This window comes from Mya arenaria, chromosome 4 (genome assembly GCF_026914265.1).
Source record: "Mya arenaria isolate MELC-2E11 chromosome 4, ASM2691426v1".
Classification (NCBI taxonomy): Eukaryota; Metazoa; Mollusca; class Bivalvia; order Myida; family Myidae; genus Mya; species Mya arenaria.
The window spans coordinates 73784908-73808946 of NC_069125.1; the positions used below are offsets into that span (position 1 = coordinate 73784908).

Consider the following 24039-nt stretch of genomic DNA (forward strand, 5'->3'; position numbering starts at 1 on the left):
GCAAAATATTTAAACACAAAAATAGATCAATACCGATTCATGAACAAATGAGGAGACATAGCATTATTCACTAGATATTGTAATTTAACTCACAACAACCGTCGCCTTCAAACTGTAACCCCTCTTCACATCCGCAAGTCCCATTGATGCATTTCGCATTATCATATGAACACGTATTCACGCTTGGATCAAGCGGACACGGATCGCTGTAGTTAGTGCCATCTGCAATTGAAACAGTCTTGTTCAATATGAACTTGTTTTCTCATTAATTTTCAAAATCCCAATCATTACTACAAAACATAGAAAGTACTATTAATCTACGTTAAACATATATAAGTGCGTCTCTGAAAACAGTAACTAATGTTATACTTACAGCAGTTTCCGTAAACAATAGCCGGTAGGTCTTCTGGACATGAACAACGGAATTTATTATCGATCGAGTCTAAGAGACACTCAGATCTATCGCCAATGCAAGAATTCAGAGTATCATTGTTGCAAGGATCACATAGATCGTTACCATCTAAAATATAAAGAAAGGAGTGTTACTTTTGAAATAATGACCACTGCAATGGCTAAAATGAAAGGTATTCAAGGTAATGATGTGTTCGAAAAATGAAACAGTACATGTTCTTATCATCTGGTGATACTCTATATCTCATCATAGGTATGGTACCGATTCTAGCGACTTCTCTCAAACGGTACTAAACGAGAAACTAAAAACAAAATCGTTTTGAATTTTAGGTGTATACAATAAAGAAATAATAATTGAAACTCACAACAACCAGTGCCATCATAGTCCAGACCTTCCACACAACCGCAAGTCCCGTTGATGCACTGCGCGTTAGCATACGTGCAGATATCGGCGTTCGAAGAATCGGGTGGGCATGGATCACTATAGTTCGTTCCATCTGTATATTAGATACAAGGCGTACTAATCAATACCAGTTAAACCTGTTTCCGAAAGATAATTAGGCATCACATGTGGAAAATGTTAAATATTGATGCAACATTTATTTCCAATGTCAATACCTTAAATATGCGTTATACCTAAGATTATTGATATTCAAAACTTACAACAGTTGCCAGCTACTAGTACAGCAAACTCAGGAGGACATGAACAGCGGAATATTGAGTTTTCTTTGTCCAACAAGCACTCTACCCTATCGCCAGAACATGTGTTAATGGAACCATTAGTGCAGGTCTCACAAACATCGTCGCCATCTGCAAAATATTTAAACACAAAAATTGATCAATACCGATTCATGAACAAATGAGGAGACATAGCATTATTCACTAGATATTGTAATTTAACTCACAACAACCGTCGCCTTCAAACTGTAACCCCTCTTCACATCCGCAAGTCCCATTGATGCATTTCGCATTATCATATGAACACGTATTCACGCTTGGATCAAGCGGACACGGATCGCTGTAGTTAGTGCCATCTGCAATTGAAACAGTCTTGTTCAATATGAACTTGTTTTCTCATTAATTTTCAAAATCACAATCATTACTACAAAACATAGAAAGTACTATAAATCTACGTTAAACATATATAAGTGCGTCTCTGAAAACAGTAACTAATGTTATACTTACAGCAGTTTCCGTAAACAATAGCCGGTAGGTCTTCTGGACATGAACAACGGAATTTATTATCGATCGAGTCTAAGAGACACTCAGATCTATCGCCAATGCAAGAATTCAGAGTATCATTGTTGCAAGGATCACATAGATCGTTACCATCTAAAATATAAAGAAAGGAGTGTTACTTTTGAAATAATGACCACTGCAATGGCTAAAATGAACGGTATTCAAAGCAATGATGTGTTCGAAAAATGAAACAGTACATGTTCTTATCATCTGGTGATACTCTATATCTCATCATAGGTATGGTACCGATTCTAGCGACTTCTCTCGAACGGTACTAAACGAGAAACTAAAAACAAAATCGTTTTGAATTTTAGGTGTATACAATAAAGAAATAATAATTGAAACTCACAACAACCAGTGCCATCAAAGTCCAGACCTTCCACACAACCGCAAGTCCCGTTGATGCACTGCGCGTTAGCATACGTGCAGATATCGGCGTTCGAAGAATCGGGTGGGCATGGATCACTATAGTTCGTTCCATCTGTATATTAGATACAAGGCGTACTAATCAATACCAGTTAAACCTGTTTCCGAAAGATAATTAGGCATCACATGTGGAAAATGTTTAATATTGATGCAACATTTATTTCCAATGTCAATACCTTAAATATGCGTTATACCTAAGATTATTGATATTCAAAACTTACAACAGTTGCCAGCTACTAGTATAGCAAACTCAGGAGGACATGAACAGCGGAATATTGAGTTTTCTTTGTCCAACAAGCACTCTACCCTATCGCCAGAACATGTGTTAATGGAACCATTAGTGCAGGTCTCACAAACATCGTCGCCATCTGCAAAATATTTAAACACAAAAATAGATCAATACCGATTCATGAACAAATGAGGAAACATAGCATTATTCACTAGATATTGTAATTTAACTCACAACAACCGTCGCCTTCAAACTGTAACCCCTCTTCACATCCGCAAGTCCCATTGATGCATTTCGCATTATCATATGAACACGTATTCACGCTTGGATCAAGCGGACACGGATCGCTGTAGTTAGTGCCATCTGCAATTGAAACAGTCTTGTTCAATATGAACTTGTTTTCTCATTAATTTTCAAAATCCCAATCATTACTACAAAACATAGAAAGTACTATTAATCTACGTTAAACATATATAAGTGCGTCTCTGAAAACAGTAACTAATGTTATACTTACAGCAGTTTCCGTAAACAATAGCCGGTAGGTCTTCTGGACATGAACAACGGAATTTATTATCGATCGAGTCTAAGAGACACTCAGATCTTTCACCAATGCAAGAATTCAGAGTATCATTGTTGCAAGGATCACATAGATCGTTACCATCTAAAATATAAAGAAAGGAGTGTTACTTTTGAAATAATGACCACTGCAAAGGCTAAAATGAACGGTATTCAAAGCAATGATGTGTTCGAAAAATGAAACAGTACATGTTCTTAACATCTAGTGATACTCTATATCTCATCATAGGTATGGTACCGATTCTAGCGACTTCTCTCGAACGGTACTAAACGAGAAACTAAAAACAAAATCGTTTTGAATTTTAGGTGTATACAATAAAGAAATAATAACTGAAACTCACAACAACCAGTGCCATCATAGTCCAGACCTTCCACACAACCGCAAGTCCCGTTGATGCACTGCGCGTTAGCATACGTGCAGATATCGGCGTTCAAAGAATCGGGTGGGCATGGATCACTATAGTTCGTTCCATCTGTATATTAGATACAAGGCGTACTAATCAATACCAGTTAAACCTGTTTCCGAAAGATAATTAGGCATCACATGTGGAAAATGTTTAATATTGATGCAACATTTATTTCCAATGTCAATACCTTAGATATGCGTTATACCTAAGATTATTGATATTCAAAACTTACAACAGTTGCCAGCTACTAGTATAGCAAACTCAGGAGGACATGAACAGCGGAATATTGAGTTTTCTTTGTCCAACAAGCACTCGACCCTATCGCCAGAACATGTGTTAATGGAACCATTAGTGCAGGTCTCACAAACATCGTCGCCATCTGCAAAATATTTAAACACAAAAATAGATCAATACCGATTCATGAACAAATGAGGAAACATAGCATTATTCACTAGATATTGTAATTTAACTCACAACAACCGTCGCCTTCAAACTGTAACCCCTCTTCACATCCGCAAGTCCCATTGATGCATTTCGCATTATCATATGAACACGTATTCACGCTTGGATCAAGCGGACACGGATCGCTGTAGTTAGTGCCATCTGCAATTGAAACAGTCTTGTTCAATATGAACTTGTTTTCTCATTAATTTTCAAAATCCCAATCATTACTACAAAACATAGAAAGTACTATTAATCTACGTTAAACATATATAAGTGCGTCTCTGAAAACAGTAAACTAATGTTATACTTACAGCAGTTTCCGTAAACAATAGCCGGTAGGTCTTCTGGACATGAACAACGGAATTTATTATCGATCGAGTCTAAGAGACACTCAGATCTATCGCCAATGCAAGAATTCAGAGTATCATTGTTGCAAGGATCACATAGATCGTTACCATCTAAAATATAAAGAAAGGAGTGTTACTTTTGAAATAATGACCACTGCAATGGCTAAAATGAACGGTATTCAAAGCAATGATGTGTTCGAAAAAATGAAACAGTACATGTTCTTATCATCTAGTGATACTCTATATCTCATCATAGGTATGGTACCGATTCTAGCGACTTCTCTCGAACGGTACTAAACGAGAAACTAAAAACAAAATCGTTTTGAATTTTAGGTGTATACAATAAAGAAATAATAATTGAAACTCACAACAACCAGTGCCATCATAGTCCAGACCTTCCACACAACCGCAAGTCCCGTTGATGCACTGCGCGTTAGCATACGTGCAGATATCGGCGTTCGAAGAATCGGGTGGGCATGGATCACTATAGTTCGTTCCATCTGTATATTAGATACAAGGCGTACTAATCAATACCAGTTAAACCTGTTTCCGAAAGATAATTAGGCATCACATGTGGAAAATGTTTAATATTGATGCAACATTTATTTCCAATGTCAATACCTTAAATATGCGTTATACCTAAGATTATTAATATTCAAAACTTACAACAGTTGCCAGCTACTAGTACAGAAAACTCAGGAGGACATGAACAGCGGAATATTGAGTTTTCTTTGTCCAACAAGCACTCTACCCTATCGCCAGAACATGTGTTAATGGAACCATTAGTGCAGGTCTCACAAACATCGTCGCCATCTGCAAAATATTTAAACACAAAAATAGATCAATACCGATTCATGAACAAATGAGGAAACATAGCATTATTCACTAGATATTGTAATTTAACTCACAACAACCGTCGCCTTCAAACTGTAACCCCTCTTCACATCCGCAAGTCCCATTGATGCATTTCGCATTATCATATGAACACGTATTCACGCTTGGATCAAGCGGACACGGATCGCTGTAGTTAGTGCCATCTGCAATTGAAACAGTCTTGTTCAATATGAACTTGTTTTCTCATTAATTTTCAAAATCCCAATCATTACTACAAAACATAGAAAGTACTATTAATCTACGTTAAACATATATAAGTTCGTCTCTGAAAACAGTAACTAATGTTATACTTACAGCAGTTTCCGTAAACAATAGCCGGTAGGTCTTCTGGACAAGAACAACGGAATTTATTATCGATCGAGTCTAAGAGACACTCAGATCTTTCACCAATGCAAGAATTCAGAGTATCATTGTTGCAAGGATCACATAGATCGTTACCATCTAAAATATAAAGAAAGGAGTGTTACTTTTGAAATAATGACCACTGCAATGGCTAAAATGAAAGGTTTTTAAAGTAATGATGTGTTCGAAAAATGAAACAGTACATGTTCTTATCATCTGGTGATACTCCATATCTCATCATAGGTATGGTACCGATTCTAGCGACTTCTCTCGAACGGTACTAAACGAGAAACTAAAAACAAAATCGTTTTGAATTTTAGGTGTATACAATAAAGAAATAATAATTGAAACTCACAACAACCAGTGCCATCATAGTCCAGACCTTCCACACAACCGCAAGTCCCGTTGATGCACTGCGCGTTAGCATACGTGCAGATATCGGCGTTCGAAGAATCGGGTGGGCATGGATCACTATAGTTCGTTCCATCTGTATATTAGATACAAGGCGTACTAATCAATACCAGTTAAACCTGTTTCCGAAAGATAATTAGGCATCACATGTGGAAAATGTTTAATATTGATGCAACATTTATTTCCAATGTCAATACCTTAAATATGCGTTATACCTAAGATTATTAATATTCAAAACTTACAACAGTTGCCAGCTACTAGTATAGCAAACTCAGGAGGACATGAACAGCGGAATATTGAGTTTTCTTTGTCCAACAAGCACTCGACCCTATCGCCAGAACATGTGTTAATGGAACCATTAGTGCAGGTCTCACAAACATCGTCGCCATCTGCAAAATATTTAAACACAAAAATAGATCAATACCGATTCATGAACAAATGAGGAAACATAGCATTATTCACTAGATATTGTAATTTAACTCACAACAACCGTCGCCTTCAAACTGTAACCCCTCTTCACATCCGCAAGTCCCATTGATGCATTTCGCATTATCATATGAACACGTATTCACGCTTGGATCAAGCGGACACGGATCGCTGTAGTTAGTGCCATCTGCAATTGAAACAGTCTTGTTCAATATGAACTTGTTTTCTCATTAATTTTCAAAATCCCAATCATTACTACAAAACATAGAAAGTACTATTAATCTACGTTAAACATATATAAGTGCGTCTCTGAAAACAGTAACTAATGTTATACTTACAGCAGTTTCCGTAAACAATAGCCGGTAGGTCTTCTGGACATGAACAACGGAATTTATTATCGATCGAGTCTAAGAGACACTCAGATCTATCGCCAATGCAAGAATTCAGAGTATCATTGTTGCAAGGATCACATAGATCGTTACCATCTAAAATATAAAGAAAGGAGTGTTACTTTTGAAATAATGACCACTGCAAAGGCTAAAATGAACGGTATTCAAAGCAATGATGTGTTCGAAAAATGAAACAGTACATGTTCTTATCATCTGCTGATACTCTATATCTCATCATAGGTATGGTACCGATTCTAGCGACTTCTCTCGAACGGTACTAAACGAGAAACTAAAAACAAAATCGTTTTGAATTTTAGGTGTATACAATAAAGAAATAATAATTGAAACTCACAACAACCAGTGCCATCATAGTCCAGACCTTCCACACAACCGCAAGTCCCGTTGATGCACTGCGCGTTAGCATACGTGCAGATATCGGCGTTCGAAGAATCGGGTGGGCATGGATCACTATAGTTCGTTCCATCTGTATATTAGATACAAGGCGTACTAATCAATACCAGTTAAACCTGTTTCCGAAAGATAATTAGGCATCACATGTGGAAAATGTTTAATATTGATGCAACATTTATTTCCAATGTCAATACCTTAAATATGCGTTATACCTAAGATTATTAATATTCAAAACTTACAACAGTTGCCAGCTACTAGTATAGCAAACTCAGGAGGACATGAACAGCGGAATATTGAGTTTTCTTTGTCCAACAAGCACTCTACCCTATCGCCAGAACATGTGTTAATGGAACCATTAGTGCAGGTCTCACAAACATCGTCGCCATCTGCAAAATATTTAAACACAAAAATAGATCAATACCGATTCATGAACAAATGAGGAAACATAGCATTATTCACTAGATATTGTAATTTAACTCACAACAACCGTCGCCTTCAAACTGTAACCCCTCTTCACATCCGCAAGTCCCATTGATGCATTTCGCATTATCATATGAACACGTATTCACGCTTGGATCAAGCGGACACGGATCGCTGTAGTTAGTGCCATCTGCAATTGAAACAGTCTTGTTCAATATGAACTTGTTTTCTCATTAATTTTCAAAATCCCAATCATTACTACAAAACATAGAAAGTACTATTAATCTACGTTAAACATATATAAGTGCGTCTCTGAAAACAGTAACTAATGTTATACTTACAGCAGTTTCCGTAAACAATAGCCGGTAGGTCTTCTGGACATGAACAACGGAATTTATTATCGATCGAGTCTAAGAGACACTCAGATCTTTCACCAATGCAAGAATTCAGAGTATCATTGTTGCAAGGATCACATAGATCGTTACCATCTAAAATATAAAGAAAGGAGTGTTACTTTTGAAATAATGACCACTGCAATGGCTAAAATGAACGGTATTCAAAGCAATGATGTGTTCGAAAAATGAGACAGTACATGTTCTTATCATCTGGTGATACTCTATATCTCATCATAGGTATGGTACCGATTCTAGCGACTTCTCTCGAACGGTACTAAACGAGAAACTAAAAACAAAATCGTTTTGAATTTTAGGTGTATACAATAAAGAAATAATAATTGAAACTCACAACAACCAGTGCCATCATAGTCCCAGACCTTCCACACAACCGCAAGTCCCGTTGATGCACTGCGCGTTAGCATACGTGCAGATATCGGCGTTCGAAGAATCGGGTGGGCATGGATCACTATAGTTCGTTCCATCTGTATATTAGATACAAGGCGTACTAATCAATACCAGTTAAACCTGTTTCCGAAAGATAATTAGGCATCACATGTGGAAAATGTTTAATATTGATGCAACATTTATTTCCAATGTCAATACCTTAAATATGCGTTATACCTAAGATTATTAATATTCAAAACTTACAACAGTTGCCAGCTACTAGTACAGCAAACTCAGGAGGACATGAACAGCGGAATATTGAGTTTTCTTTGTCCAACAAGCACTCTACCCTATCGCCAGAACATGTGTTAATGGAACCATTAGTGCAGGTCTCACAAACATCGTCGCCATCTGCAAAATATTTAAACACAAAAATAGATCAATACCGATTCATGAACAAATGAGGAAACATAGCATTATTCACTAGATATTGTAATTTAACTCACAACAACCGTCGCCTTCAAACTGTAACCCCTCTTCACATCCGCAAGTCCCATTGATGCATTTCGCATTATCATATGAACACGTATTCACGCTTGGATCAAGCGGACACGGATCGCTGTAGTTAGTGCCATCTGCAATTGAAACAGTCTTGTTCAATATGAACTTGTTTTCTCATTAATTTTCAAAATCCCAATCATTACTACAAAACATAGAAAGTACTATTAATCTACGTTAAACATATATAAGTGCGTCTCTGAAAACAGTAACTAATGTTATACTTACAGCAGTTTTCCGTAAACAATAGCCGGTAGGTCTTCTGGACATGAACAACGGAATTTATTATCGATCGAGTCTAAGAGACACTCAGATCTATCGCCAATGCAAGAATTCAGAGTATCATTGTTGCAAGGATCACATAGATCGTTACCATCTAAAATATAAAGAAAGGAGTGTTACTTTTGAAATAATGACCACTGCAATGGCTAAAATGAACGGTATTCAAAGCAATGATGTGTTCGAAAAATGAAACAGTACATGTTCTTATCATCTGGTGATACTCTATATCTCATCATAGGTATGGTACCGATTCTAGCGACTTCTCTCGAACGGTACTAAACGAGAAACTAAAAACAAAATCGTTTTGAATTTTAGGTGTATACAATAAAGAAATAATAATTGAAACTCACAACAACCAGTGCCATCATAGTCCAGACCTTCCACACAACCGCAAGTCCCGTTGATGCACTGCGCGTTAGCATACGTGCAGATATCGGCGTTCGAAGAATCGGGTGGGCATGGATCACTATAGTTCGTTCCATCTGTATATTAGATACAAGGCGTACTAATCAATACCAGTTAAACCTGTTTCCGAAAGATAATTAGGCATCACATGTGGAAAATGTTTAATATTGATGCAACATTTATTTCCAATGTCAATACCTTAAATATGCGTTATACCTAAGATTATTAATATTCAAAAACTTACAACAGTTGCCAGCTACTAGTACAGCAAACTCAGGAGGACATGAACAGCGGAATATTGAGTTTTCTTTGTCCAACAAGCACTCTACCCTATCGCCAGAACATGTGTTAATGGAACCATTAGTGCAGGTCTCACAAACATCGTCGCCATCTGCAAAATATTTAAACACAAAAATAGATCAATACCGATTCATGAACAAATGAGGAAACATAGCATTATTCACTAGATATTGTAATTTAACTCACAACAACCGTCGCCTTCAAACTGTAACCCCTCTTCACATCCGCAAGTCCCATTGATGCATTTCGCATTATCATATGAACACGTATTCACGCTTGGATCAAGCGGACACGGATCGCTGTAGTTAGTGCCATCTGCAATTGAAACAGTCTTGTTCAATATGAACTTGTTTTCTCATTAATTTTCAAAATCCCAATCATTACTACAAAACATAGAAAGTACTATTAATCTACGTTAAACATATATAAGTGCGTCTCTGAAAACAGTAACTAATGTTATACTTACAGCAGTTTCCGTAAACAATAGCCGGTAGGTCTTCTGGACATGAACAACGGAATTTATTATCGATCGAGTCTAAGAGACACTCAGATCTATCGCCAATGCAAGAATTCAGAGTATCATTGTTGCAAGGATCACATAGATCGTTACCATCTAAAATATAAAGAAAGGAGTGTTACTTTTGAAATAATGACCACTGCAATGGCTAAAATGAACGGTATTCAAAGCAATGATGTGTTCGAAAAATGAAACAGTACATGTTCTTATCATCTGGTGATACTCTATATCTCATCATAGGTATGGTACCGATTCTAGCGACTTCTCTCGAACGGTACTAAACGAGAAACTAAAAACAAAATCGTTTTGAATTTTAGGTGTATACAATAAAGAAATAATAATTGAAACTCACAACAACCAGTGCCATCATAGTCCAGACCTTCCACACAACCGCAAGTCCCGTTGATGCACTGCGCGTTAGCATACGTGCAGATATCGGCGTTCGAAGAATCGGGTGGGCATGGATCACTATAGTTCGTTCCATCTGTATATTAGATACAAGGCGTACTAATCAATACCAGTTAAACCTGTTTCCGAAAGATAATTAGGCATCACATGTGGAAAATGTTTAATATTGATGCAACATTTATTTCCAATGTCAATACCTTAAATATGCGTTATACCTAAGATTATTAATATTCAAAACTTACAACAGTTGCCAGCTACTAGTACAGCAAACTCAGGAGGACATGAACAGCGGAATATTGAGTTTTCTTTGTCCAACAAGCACTCTACCCTATCGCCAGAACATGTGTTAATGGAACCATTAGTGCAGGTCTCACAAACATCGTCGCCATCTGCAAAATATTTAAACACAAAAATAGATCAATACCGATTCATGAACAAATGAGGAAACATAGCATTATTCACTAGATATTGTAATTTAACTCACAACAACCGTCGCCTTCAAACTGTAACCCCTCTTCACATCCGCAAGTCCCATTGATGCATTTCGCATTATCATATGAACACGTATTCACGCTTGGATCAAGCGGACACGGATCGCTGTAGTTAGTGCCATCTGCAATTGAAACAGTCTTGTTCAATATGAACTTGTTTTCTCATTAATTTTCAAAATCCCAATCATTACTACAAAACATAGAAAGTACTATTAATCTACGTTAAACATATATAAGTGCGTCTCTGAAAACAGTAACTAATGTTATACTTACAGCAGTTTCCGTAAACAATAGCCGTAGGTCTTCTGGACATGAACAACGGAATTTATTATCGATCGAGTCTAAGAGACACTCAGATCTATCGCCAATGCAAGAATTCAGAGTATCATTGTTGCAAGGATCACATAGATCGTTACCATCTAAAATATAAAGAAAGGAGTGTTACTTTTGAAATAATGACCACTGCAATGGCTAAAATGAACGGTATTCAAAGCAATGATGTGTTCGAAAAATGAAACAGTACATGTTCTTATCATCTGGTGATACTCTATATCTCATCATAGGTATGGTACCGATTCTAGCGACTTCTCTCGAACGGTACTAAACGAGAAACTAAAAACAAATCGTTTTGAATTTTAGGTGTATACAATAAAGAAATAATAATTGAAACTCACAACAACCAGTGCCATCATAGTCCAGACCTTCCACACAACCGCAAGTCCCGTTGATGCACTGCGCGTTAGCATACGTGCAGATATCGGCGTTCGAAGAATCGGGTGGGCATGGATCACTATAGTTCGTTCCATCTGTATATTAGATACAAGGCGTACTAATCAATACCAGTTAAACCTGTTTCCGAATAATTAGGCATCACATGTGGAAAATGTTTAATATTGATGCAACATTTATTTCCAATGTCAATACCTTAAATATGCGTTATACCTAAGATTATTAATATTCAAAACTTACAACAGTTGCCAGCTACTAGTACAGCAAACTCAGGAGGACATGAACAGCGGAATATTGAGTTTTCTTTGTCCAACAAGCACTCTACCCTATCGCCAGAACATGTGTTAATGGAACCATTAGTGCAGGTCTCACAAACATCGTCGCCATCTGCAAAATATTTAAACACAAAAATAGATCAATACCGATTCATGAACAAATGAGGAAACATAGCATTATTCACTAGATATTGTAATTTAACTCACAACAACCGTCGCCTTCAAACTGTAACCCCTCTTCACATCCGCAAGTCCCATTGATGCATTTCGCATTATCATATGAACACGTATTCACGCTTGGATCAAGCGGACACGGATCGCTGTAGTTAGTGCCATCTGCAATTGAAACAGTCTTGTTCAATATGAACTTGTTTTCTCATTAATTTTCAAAATCCCAATCATTACTACAAAACATAGAAAGTACTATTAATCTACGTTAAACATATATAAGTGCGTCTCTGAAAACAGTAACTAATGTTATACTTACAGCAGTTTCCGTAAACAATAGCCGGTAGGTCTTCTGGACATGAACAACGGAATTTATTATCGATCGAGTCTAAGAGACACTCAGATCTATCGCCAATGCAAGAATTCAGAGTATCATTGTTGCAAGGATCACATAGATCGTTACCATCTAAAATATAAAGAAAGGAGTGTTACTTTTGAAATAATGACCACTGCAATGGCTAAAATGAACGGTATTCAAAGCAATGATGTGTTCGAAAAATGAAACAGTACATGTTCTTATCATCTGTGATACTCTATATCTCATCATAGGTATGGTACCGATTCTAGCGACTTCTCTCGAACGGTACTAAACGAGAAACTAAAAACAAAATCGTTTTGAATTTTAGGTGTATACAATAAAGAAATAATAATTGAAACTCACAACAACCAGTGCCATCATAGTCCAGACCTTCCACACAACCGCAAGTCCCGTTGATGCACTGCGCGTTAGCATACGTGCAGATATCGGCGTTCGAAGAATCGGGTGGGCATGGATCACTATAGTTCGTTCCATCTGTATATTAGATACAAGGCGTACTAATCAATACCAGTTAAACCTGTTTCCGAAAGATAATTAGGCATCACATGTGGAAAATGTTTAATATTGATGCAACATTTATTTCCAATGTCAATACCTTAAATATGCGTTATACCTAAGATTATTATATTCAAAACTTACAACAGTTGCCAGCTACTAGTACAGCAAACTCAGGAGGACATGAACAGCGGAATATTGAGTTTTCTTTGTCCAACAAGCACTCTACCCTATCGCCAGAACATGTGTTAATGGAACCATTAGTGCAGGTCTCACAAACATCGTCGCCATCTGCAAAATATTTAAACACAAAAATAGATCAATACCGATTCATGAACAAATGAGGAAACATAGCATTATTCACTAGATATTGTAATTTAACTCACAACAACCGTCGCCTTCAAACTGTAACCCCTCTTCACATCCGCAAGTCCCATTGATGCATTTCGCATTATCATATGAACACGTATTCACGCTTGGATCAAGCGGACACGGATCGCTGTAGTTAGTGCCATCTGCAATTGAAACAGTCTTGTTCAATATGAACTTGTTTTCTCATTAATTTCAAAATCCCAATCATTACTACAAAACATAGAAAGTACTATTAATCTACGTTAAACATATATAAGTGCGTCTCTGAAAACAGTAACTAATGTTATACTTACAGCAGTTTCCGTAAACAATAGCCGGTAGGTCTTCTGGACATGAACAACGGAATTTATTATCGATCGAGTCTAAGAGACACTCAGATCTATCGCCAATGCAAGAATTCAGAGTATCATTGTTGCAAGGATCACATAGATCGTTACCATCTAAAATATAAAGAAAGGAGTGTTACTTTTGAAATAATGACCACTGCAATGGCTAAAATGAACGGTATTCAAGCAATGATGTGTTCGAAAAATGAAACAGTACATGTTCTTATCATCTGGTGATACTCTATATCTCATCATAGGTATGGTACCGATTCTAGCGACTTCTCTCGAACGGTACTAAACGAGAAACTAAAAACAAAATCGTTTTGAATTTTAGGTGTATACAATAAAGAAATAATAATTGAAACTCACAACAACCAGTGCCATCATAGTCCAGACCTTCCACACAACCGCAAGTCCCGTTGATGCACTGCGCGTTAGCATACGTGCAGATATCGGCGTTCGAAGAATCGGGTGGGCATGGATCACTATAGTTCGTTCCATCTGTATATTAGATACAAGGCGTACTAATCAATACCAGTTAAACCTGTTTCCGAAAGATAATTAGGCATCACATGTGGAAAATGTTTAATATTGATGCAACATTTATTTCCAATGTCAATACCTTAAATATGCGTTATACCTAAGATTATTAATATTCAAAACTTACAACAGTTGCCAGCTACTAGTACAGCAAACTCAGGAGGACATGAACAGCGGAATATTGAGTTTTCTTTGTCCAACAAGCACTCTACCCTATCGCCAGAACATGTGTTAATGGAACCATTAGTGCAGGTCTCACAAACATCGTCGCCATCTGCAAAATATTTAAACACAAAAATAGATCAATACCGATTCATGAACAAATGAGGAAACATAGCATTATTCACTAGATATTGTAATTTAACTCACAACAACCGTCGCCTTCAAACTGTAACCCCTCTTCACATCCGCAAGTCCCATTGATGCATTTCGCATTATCATATGAACACGTATTCACGCTTGGATCAAGCGGACACGGATCGCTGTAGTTAGTGCCATCTGCAATTGAAACAGTCTTGTTCAATATGAACTTGTTTTCTCATTAATTTTCAAAATCCCAATCATTACTACAAAACATAGAAAGTACTATTAATCTACGTTAAACATATATAAGTGCGTCTCTGAAAACAGTAACTAATGTTATACTTACAGCAGTTTCCGTAAACAATAGCCGGTAGGTCTTCTGGACATGAACAACGGAATTTATTATCGATCGAGTCTAAGAGACACTCAGATCTATCGCCAATGCAAGAATTCAGAGTATCATTGTTGCAAGGATCACATAGATCGTTACCATCTAAAATATAAAGAAAGGAGTGTTACTTTTGAAATAATGACCACTGCAATGGCTAAAATGAACGGTATTCAAAGCAATGATGTGTTCGAAAAATGAAACAGTACATGTTCTTATCATCTGGTGATACTCTATATCTCATCATAGGTATGGTACCGATTCTAGCGACTTCTCTCGAACGGTACTAAACGAGAAACTAAAAACAAAATCGTTTTGAATTTTAGGTGTATACAATAAAGAAATAATAATTGAAACTCACAACAACCAGTGCCATCATAGTCCAGACCTTCCACACAACCGCAAGTCCCGTTGATGCACTGCGCGTTAGCATACGTGCAGATATCGGCGTTCGAAGAATCGGGTGGGCATGGATCACTATAGTTCGTTCCATCTGTATATTAGATACAAGGCGTACTAATCAATACCAGTTAAACCTGTTTCCGAAAGATAATTAGGCATCACATGTGGAAAATGTTTAATATTGATGCAACATTTATTTCCAATGTCAATACCTTAAATATGCGTTATACCTAAGATTATTAATATTCAAAACTTACAACAGTTGCCAGCTACTAGTACAGCAAACTCAGGAGGACATGAACAGCGGAATATTGAGTTTTCTTTGTCCAACAAGCACTCTACCCTATCGCCAGAACATGTGTTAATGGAACCATTAGTGCAGGTCTCACAAACATCGTCGCCATCTGCAAAATATTTAAACACAAAAATAGATCAATACCGATTCATGAACAAATGAGGAAACATAGCATTATTCACTAGATATTGTAATTTAACTCACAACAACCGTCGCCTTCAAACTGTAACCCCTCTTCACATCCGCAAGTCCCATTGATGCATTTCGCATTATCATATGAACACGTATTCACGCTTGGATCAAGCGGACACGGATCGCTGTAGTTAGTGCCATCTGCAATTGAAACAGTCTTGTTCAATATGAACTTGTTTTCTCATTAATTTTCAAAATCCCAATCATTACTACAAAACATAGAAAGTACTATTAATCTACGTTAAACATATATAAGTGCGTCTCTGAAACAGTAACTAATGTTATACTTACAGCAGTTTCCGTAAACAATAGCCGGTAGGTCTTCTGGACATGAACAACGGAATTTATTATCGATCGAGTCTAAGAGACACTCAGATCTATCGCCAATGCAAGAATTCAGAGTATCATTGTTGCAAGGATCACATAGATCGTTACCATCTAAAATATAAAGAAAGGAGTGTTACTTTTGAAATAATGACCACTGCAATGGCTAAAATGAACGGTATTCAAGCAATGATGTGTTCGAAAAATGAAACAGTACATGTTCTTATCATCTAGTGATACTCTATATCTCATCATAGGTATGGTACCGATTCTAGCGACTTCTCTCGAACGGTACTAAACGAGAAACTAAAAACAAAATCGTTTTGAATTTTAGGTGTATACAATAAAGAAATAATAATTGAAACTCACAACAACCAGTGCCATCATAGTCCAGACCTTCCACACAACCGCAAGTCCCGTTGATGCACTGCGCGTTAGCATACGTGCAGATATCGGCGTTCGAAAAATCGGGTGGGCATGGTTCACTATAGTTTCGTTCCATCTGTATATTAGATACAAGGCGTACTAATCAATACCAGTTAAACCTGTTTCCGAAAGATAATTAGGCATCACATGTGGAAAATGTTGAATATTGATGCAACATTTATTTCCAATGTCAATACCTTAAATATGCGTTATACCTAAGATTATTAATATTCAAAACTTACAACAGTTGCCAGCTACTAGTACAGCAAACTCAGGAGGACATGAACAGCGGAATATTGAGTTTTCTTTGTCCAACAAGCACTCTACCCTATCGCCAGAACATGTGTTAATGGAACCATTAGTGCAGGTCTCACAAACATCGTCGCCATCTGCAAAATATTTAAACACAAAAATAGATCAATACCGATTCATGAACAAATGAGGAAACATAGCATTATTCACTAGATATTGTAATTTAACTCACAACAACCGTCGCCTTCAAACTGTAACCCCTCTTCACATCCGCAAGTCCCATTGATGCATTTCGCATTATCATATGAACACGTATTCACGCTTGGATCAAGCGGACACGGATCGCTGTAGTTAGTGCCATCTGCAATTGAAACAGTCTTGTTCAATATGAACTTGTTTTCTCATTAATTTTCAAAATCCCAATCATTACTACAAAACATAGAAAGTACTATTAATCTACGTTAAACATATATAAGTGCGTCTCTGAAAACAGTAACTAATGTTATACTTACAGCAGTTTCCGTAAACAATAGCCGGTAGGTCTTCTGGACATGAACAACGGAATTTATTATCGATCGAGTCTAAGAGACACTCAGATCTATCGCCAATGCAAGAATTCAGAGTATCATTGTTGCAAGGATCACATAGATCGTTACCATCTAAAATATAAAGAAAGGAGTGTTACTTTTGAAATAATGACCACTGCAAAGGCTAAAATGAACGGTATTCAAAGCAATGATGTGTTCGAAAAATGAAACAGTACATGTTCTTATCATCTAGTGATACTCTATATCTCATCATAGGTATGGTACCGATTCTAGCGACTTCTCTCGAACGGTACTAAACGAGAAACTAAAAACAAAATCGTTTTGAATTTTAGGTGTATACAATAAAGAAATAATAATTGAAACTCACAACAACCAGTGCCATCATAGTCCAGACCTTCCACACAACCGCAAGTCCCGTTGATGCACTGCGCGTTAGCATACGTGCAGATATCGGCGTTCGAAAAATCGGGTGGGGCATGGTTCACTATAGTTCGTTCCATCTGTATATTAGATACAAGGCGTACTAATCAATACCAGTTAAACCTGTTTCCGAAAGATAATTAGGCATCACATGTGGAAAATGTTTAATATTGATGCAACATTTATTTTCCAATGTCAATACCTTAAATATGCGTTATACCTAAGATTATTAATATTCAAAACTTACAACAGTTGCCAGCTACTAGTACAGCAAACTCAGGAGGACATGAACAGCGGAATATTGAGTTTTCTTTGTCCAACAAGCACTCTACCCTATCGCCAGAACATGTGTTAATGGAACCATTAGTGCAGGTCTCACAAACATCGTCGCCATCTGCAAAATATTTAAACACAAAAATAGATCAATACCGATTCATGAACAAATGAGGAAACATAGCATTATTCACTAGATATTGTAATTTAACTCACAACAACCGTCGCCTTCAAACTGTAACCCCTCTTCACATCCGCAAGTCCCATTGATGCATTTCGCATTATCATATGAACACGTATTCACGCTTGGATCAAGCGGACACGGATCGCTGTAGTTAGTGCCATCTGCAATTGAAACAGTCTTGTTCAATATGAACTTGTTTTCTCATTAATTTTCAAAATCCCAATCATTACTACAAAACATAGAAAGTACTATTAATCTACGTTAAACATATATAAGTGCGTCTCTGAAAACAGTAACTAATGTTATACTTACAGCAGTTTCCGTAAACAATAGCCGGTAGGTCTTCTGGACATGAACAACGGAATTTATTATCGATCGAGTCTAAGAGACACTCAGATCTATCGCCAATGCAAGAATTCAGAGTATCATTGTTGCAAGGATCACATAGATCGTTACCATCTAAAATATAAAGAAAGGAGTGTTACTTTTGAAATAATGACCACTGCAATGGCTAAAATGAACGGTATTCAAAGCAATGATGTGTTCGAAAAATGAAACAGTACATGTTCTTATCATCTAGTGATACTCTATATCTCATCATAGGTATGGTACCGATTCTAGCGACTTCTCTCGAACGGTACTAAACGAGAAACTAAAAACAAAATCGTTTTGAATTTTAGGTGTATACAATAAAGAAATAATAATTGAAACTCACAACAACCAGTGCCATCATAGTCCAGACCTTCCACACAACCGCAAGTCCCGTTGATGCACTGCGCGTTAGCATACGTGCAGATATCGGCGTTCGAAGAATCGGGTGGGCATGGATCACTATAGTTCGTTCCATCTGTATATTAGATACAAGGCGTACTAATCAATACCAGTTAAACCTGTTTCCGAAAAATAATTAGGCATCACATGTGGAAAATGTTTAATATTGATGCAACATTTATTTCCAATGTCAATACCTTAAATATGCGTTATACCTAAGATTATTAATATTCAAAACTTACAACAGTTGCCAGCTACTAGTACAGCAAACTCAGGAGGACATGAACAGCGGAATATTGAGTTTTCTTTGTCCAACAAGCACTCTACCCTATCGCCAGAACATGTGTTAATGGAACCATTAGTGCAGGTCTCACAAACATCGTCGCCATCTGCAAAATATTTAAACACAAAAATAGATCAATACCGATTCATGAACAAATGAGGAAACATAGCATTATTCACTAGATATTGTAATTTAACTCACAACAACCGTCGCCTTCAAACTGTAACCCTTCTTCACATCCGCAAGTCCCATTGATGCATTTCGCATTATCATATGAACACGTATTCACGCTTGGATCAAGCGGACACGGATCGCTGTAGTTAGTGCCATCTGCAATTGAAACAGTCTTGTTCAATATGAACTTGTTTTCTCATTAATTTTCAAAATCCCAATCATTACTACAAAACATAGAAAGTACTATTAATCTACGTTAAACATATATAAGTGCGTCTCTGAAAACAGTAACTAATGTTATACTTACAGCAGTTTCCGTAAACAATAGCCGGTAGGTCTTCTGGACATGAACAACGGAATTTATTATCGATCGAGTCTAAGAGACACTCAGATCTATCGCCAATGCAAGAATTCAGAGTATCATTGTTGCAAGGATCACATAGATCGTTACCATCTAAAATATAAAGAAAGGAGTGTTACTTTTGAAATAATGACCACTGCAATGGCTAAAATAAACGGTATTCAAAGCAATGATGTGTTCGAAAAATGAAACAGTACATGTTCTTATCATCTAGTGATACTCTATATCTCATCATAGGTATGGTACCGATTCTAGCGACTTCTCTCGAACGGTACTAAACGAGAAACTAAAAACAAAATCGTTTTGAATTTTAGGTGTATACAATAAAGAAATAATAATTGAAACTCACAACAACCAGTGTCATCAGAGTCCAGACCTTCCACACAACCGCAAGTCCCGTTGATGCACTGCGCGTTAGCATACGTGCAGATATCGGCGTTCGAAGAATCGGGTGGGCATGGATCACTATAGTTCGTTCCATCTGTATATTAGATACAAGGCGTACTAATCAATACCAGTTAAACCTGTTTCCGAAAAATAATTAGGCATCACATGTGGAAAATGTTTAATATTGATGCAACATTTATTTCCAATGTCAATACCTTAAATATGCGTTATACCTAAGATTATTAATATTCAAAACTTACAACAGTTGCCAGCTACTAGTACAGCAAACTCAGGAGGACATGAACAGCGGAATATTGAGTTTTCTTTGTCCAACAAGCACTCTACCCTATCGCCAGAACATGTGTTAATGGAACCATTAGTGCAGGTCTCACAAACATCGTCGCCATCTGCAAAATATTTAAACACAAAAATAGATCAATACCGATTCATGAACAAATGAGGAAACATAGCATTATTCACTAGATATTGTAATTTAACTCACAACAACCGTCGCCTTCAAACTGTAACCCCTCTTCACATCCGCAAGTCCCATTGATGCATTTCGCATTATCATATGAACACGTATTCACGCTTGGATCAAGCGGACACGGATCGCTGTAGTTAGTGCCATCTGCAATTGAAACAGTCTTGTTCAATATGAACTTGTTTTCTCATTAATTTTCAAAATCCCAATCATTACTACAAAACATAGAAAGTACTATTAATCTACGTTAAACATATATAAGTGCGTCTCTGAAAACAGTAACTAATGTTATACTTACAGCAGTTTCCGTAAACAATAGCCGGTAGGTCTTCTGGACATGAACAACGGAATTTATTATCGATCGAGTCTAAGAGACACTCAGATCTATCGCCAATGCAAGAATTCAGAGTATCATTGTTGCAAGGATCACATAGATCGTTACCATCTAAAATATAAAGAAAGGAGTGTTACTTTTGAAATAATGACCACTGCAAAGGCTAAAATGAACGGTATTCAAAGCAATGATGTGTTCGAAAAATGAAACAGTACATGTTCTTATCATCTAGTGATACTCTATATCTCATCATAGGTATGGTACCGATTCTAGCGACTTCTCTCGAACGGTACTAAACGAGAAACTAAAAACAAAATCGTTTTGAATTTTAGGTGTATACAATAAAGAAATAATAATTGAAACTCACAACAACCAGTGCCATCATAGTCCAGACCTTCCACACAACCGCAAGTCCCGTTGATGCACTGCGCGTTAGCATACGTGCAGATATCGGCGTTCGAAGAATCGGGTGGGCATGGATCACTATAGTTCGTTCCATCTGTAGATTAGATACAAGGCGTACTAATCAATACCAGTTAAACCTGTTTCCGAAAAATAATTAGGCATCACATGTGGAAAATGTTTAATATTGATGCAACATTTATTTCCAATGTCAATACCTTAAATATGCGTTATACCTAAGATTATTAATATTCAAAACTTACAACAGTTGCCAGCTACTAGTACAGCAAACTCAGGAGGACATGAACAGCGGAATATTGAGTTTTCTTTGTCCAACAAGCACTCTACCCTATCGCCAGAACATGTGTTAATGGAACCATTAGTGCAGGTCTCACAAACATCGTCGCCATCTGCAAAATATTTAAACACAAAAATAGATCAATACCGATTCATGAACAAATGAGGAAACATAGCATTATTCACTAGATATTGTAATTTAACTCACAACAACCGTCGCCTTCAAACTGTAACCCCTCTTCACATCCGCAAGTCCCATTGATGCATTTCGCATTATCATATGAACACGTATTCACGCTTGGATCAAGCGGACACGGATCGCTGTAGTTAGTGCCATCTGCAATTGAAACAGTCTTGTTCAATATGAACTTGTTTTCTCATTAATTTTCAAAATCCCAATCATTACTACAAAACATAGAAAGTACTATTAATCTACGTTAAACATATATAAGTGCGTCTCTGAAAACAGTAACTAATGTTATACTTACAGCAGTTTCCGTAAACAATAGCCGGTAGGTCTTCTGGACATGAACAACGGAATTTATTATCGATCGAGTCTAAGAGACACTCAGATCTTTCACCAATGCAAGAATTCAGAGTATCATTGTTGCAAGGATCACATAGATCGTTACCATCTAAAATATAAAGAAAGGAGTGTTACTTTTGAAATAATGACCACTGCAATGGCTAAAATGAACGGTATTCAAAGCAATGATGTGTTCGAAAAATGAAACAGTACATGTTCTTATCATCTAGTGATACTCTATATCTCATCATAGGTATGGTACCGATTCTAGCGACTTCTCTCGAACGGTACTAAACGAGAAACTAAAAACAAAATCGTTTTGAATTTTAGGTGTATACAATAAAGAAATAATAATTGAAACTCACAACAACCAGTGCCATCATAGTCCAGACCTTCCACACAACCGCAAGTCCCGTTGATGCACTGCGCGTTAGCATACGTGCAGATATCGGCGTTCGAAGAATCGGGTGGGCATGGATCACTATAGTTCGTTCCATCTGTATATTAGATACAAGGCGTACTAATCAATACCAGTTAAACCTGTTTCCGAAAGATAATTATGCATCACATGTGGAAAATGTTTAATATGGATGCAACATTTATTTCCAATGTCAATACCTTAAATATGCGTTATACCTAAGATTATTGATATTCAAAACTTACAACAGTTGCCAGCTACTAGTATAGCAAACTCAGGAGGACATGAACAGCGGAATATTGAGTTTTCTTTGTCCAACAAGCACTCTACCCTATCGCCAGAACATGTGTTAATGGAACCATTAGTGCAGGTCTCACAAACATCGTCGCCATCTGCAATAGAAGACACATATTAACAATAGTAGATTCATCAATACCTGAGGAAGGATTATCAAAATTTATCTAAACAAGCAAGCAAGGTCGTAACACTTTTTGTATAGTAATACTTACAACATCCACCTTCTTCATGAAGGTATTGGAGTCCATCTTGACACCCGCACCGGAATAAGCTCGGAGAGGCCTCTGACGAATGGCATTTCCCATTTGTGTAAGAACATGTGTCAGCGAAAGGAACGCAAGGATCATTAAAATCCGAGCCATCTAAAAATAAGACTTAGCTTTATTCATCGTTCAACTGCAGTTGCATATACATGCATTGATATTTGATACCGATATTATTTCATTATTCTATTTATCGTGTGTTTTTGGTTTTAGAAAATACTAAAAGCACTTATCAAAAATGGGTTGAGATCAACATTGTTGAGGAAAGCGAACGATTGATGTCATATGCGCGAGCTTGACAGCGTTGTTTTGTAGTTTCGTTTAATGGACTACAGATTTTCTGAACAAACACTATGAAACATGGAGCAAATACAAATACACACACATAAATGCATATGACATTCAAATACAATGCTGTATTACACATTTTTAATGCAAAAATTACGGGATGATTATATTAAACTGGAAAAAAGTCATAGTATTTGATATATCGAAAATCAGATGCAGTTTATGCTTCGTGTGCATAAAGGACACCAATATATTTTATGACCTGACATTGAACAACCTTCGGGCTTCCGATAGAAGAAATACTGTTGAGGCTGAGTTTGATTGCATCTGGTTTATTTGACAAAGGCACAG

General features: G+C 36.9%; 1 protein-coding gene across 1 annotated transcript in view; it reads right to left on the reverse strand.

Moving 5' to 3' along the window:
• The window catches only part of LOC128231065 (fibrillin-2-like), a 67380-nt gene that overhangs the window by 29839 nt on the left and 13502 nt on the right, over window positions 1–24039 (reverse strand). Inside the window, exons 5-58 of the mRNA XM_052943486.1 lie at window positions 23086–23232; window positions 22788–22919; window positions 22105–22233; window positions 21863–22009; window positions 21565–21696; window positions 20882–21010; window positions 20640–20786; window positions 20342–20473; window positions 19659–19787; window positions 19417–19563; window positions 19119–19250; window positions 18436–18564; window positions 18279–18340; window positions 17894–18026; window positions 17211–17339; window positions 17054–17115; window positions 16670–16802; window positions 15989–16117; window positions 15747–15893; window positions 15449–15580; window positions 14766–14894; window positions 14524–14670; window positions 14226–14357; window positions 13545–13673; window positions 13303–13449; window positions 13006–13137; window positions 12324–12452; window positions 12082–12228; window positions 11787–11918; window positions 11106–11234; window positions 10864–11010; window positions 10566–10697; window positions 9883–10011; window positions 9641–9787; window positions 9342–9473; window positions 8658–8786; window positions 8501–8562; window positions 8117–8249; window positions 7434–7562; window positions 6894–7025; window positions 6211–6339; window positions 5969–6115; window positions 5671–5802; window positions 4988–5116; window positions 4448–4579; window positions 3763–3891; window positions 3521–3667; window positions 3223–3354; window positions 2540–2668; window positions 2000–2131; window positions 1317–1445; window positions 1075–1221; window positions 777–908; window positions 94–222 (exon numbers count right to left, since the gene is read on the reverse strand). Of these exons, the coding sequence (XP_052799446.1) occupies window positions 94–222; window positions 777–908; window positions 1075–1221; window positions 1317–1445; window positions 2000–2131; window positions 2540–2668; window positions 3223–3354; window positions 3521–3667; window positions 3763–3891; window positions 4448–4579; window positions 4988–5116; window positions 5671–5802; window positions 5969–6115; window positions 6211–6339; window positions 6894–7025; window positions 7434–7562; window positions 8117–8249; window positions 8501–8562; window positions 8658–8786; window positions 9342–9473; window positions 9641–9787; window positions 9883–10011; window positions 10566–10697; window positions 10864–11010; window positions 11106–11234; window positions 11787–11918; window positions 12082–12228; window positions 12324–12452; window positions 13006–13137; window positions 13303–13449; window positions 13545–13673; window positions 14226–14357; window positions 14524–14670; window positions 14766–14894; window positions 15449–15580; window positions 15747–15893; window positions 15989–16117; window positions 16670–16802; window positions 17054–17115; window positions 17211–17339; window positions 17894–18026; window positions 18279–18340; window positions 18436–18564; window positions 19119–19250; window positions 19417–19563; window positions 19659–19787; window positions 20342–20473; window positions 20640–20786; window positions 20882–21010; window positions 21565–21696; window positions 21863–22009; window positions 22105–22233; window positions 22788–22919; window positions 23086–23232 (7059 nt within the window). The remainder of the gene's footprint in view (window positions 1–93; window positions 223–776; window positions 909–1074; window positions 1222–1316; window positions 1446–1999; window positions 2132–2539; window positions 2669–3222; window positions 3355–3520; window positions 3668–3762; window positions 3892–4447; window positions 4580–4987; window positions 5117–5670; window positions 5803–5968; window positions 6116–6210; window positions 6340–6893; window positions 7026–7433; window positions 7563–8116; window positions 8250–8500; window positions 8563–8657; window positions 8787–9341; window positions 9474–9640; window positions 9788–9882; window positions 10012–10565; window positions 10698–10863; window positions 11011–11105; window positions 11235–11786; window positions 11919–12081; window positions 12229–12323; window positions 12453–13005; window positions 13138–13302; window positions 13450–13544; window positions 13674–14225; window positions 14358–14523; window positions 14671–14765; window positions 14895–15448; window positions 15581–15746; window positions 15894–15988; window positions 16118–16669; window positions 16803–17053; window positions 17116–17210; window positions 17340–17893; window positions 18027–18278; window positions 18341–18435; window positions 18565–19118; window positions 19251–19416; window positions 19564–19658; window positions 19788–20341; window positions 20474–20639; window positions 20787–20881; window positions 21011–21564; window positions 21697–21862; window positions 22010–22104; window positions 22234–22787; window positions 22920–23085; window positions 23233–24039) is intronic.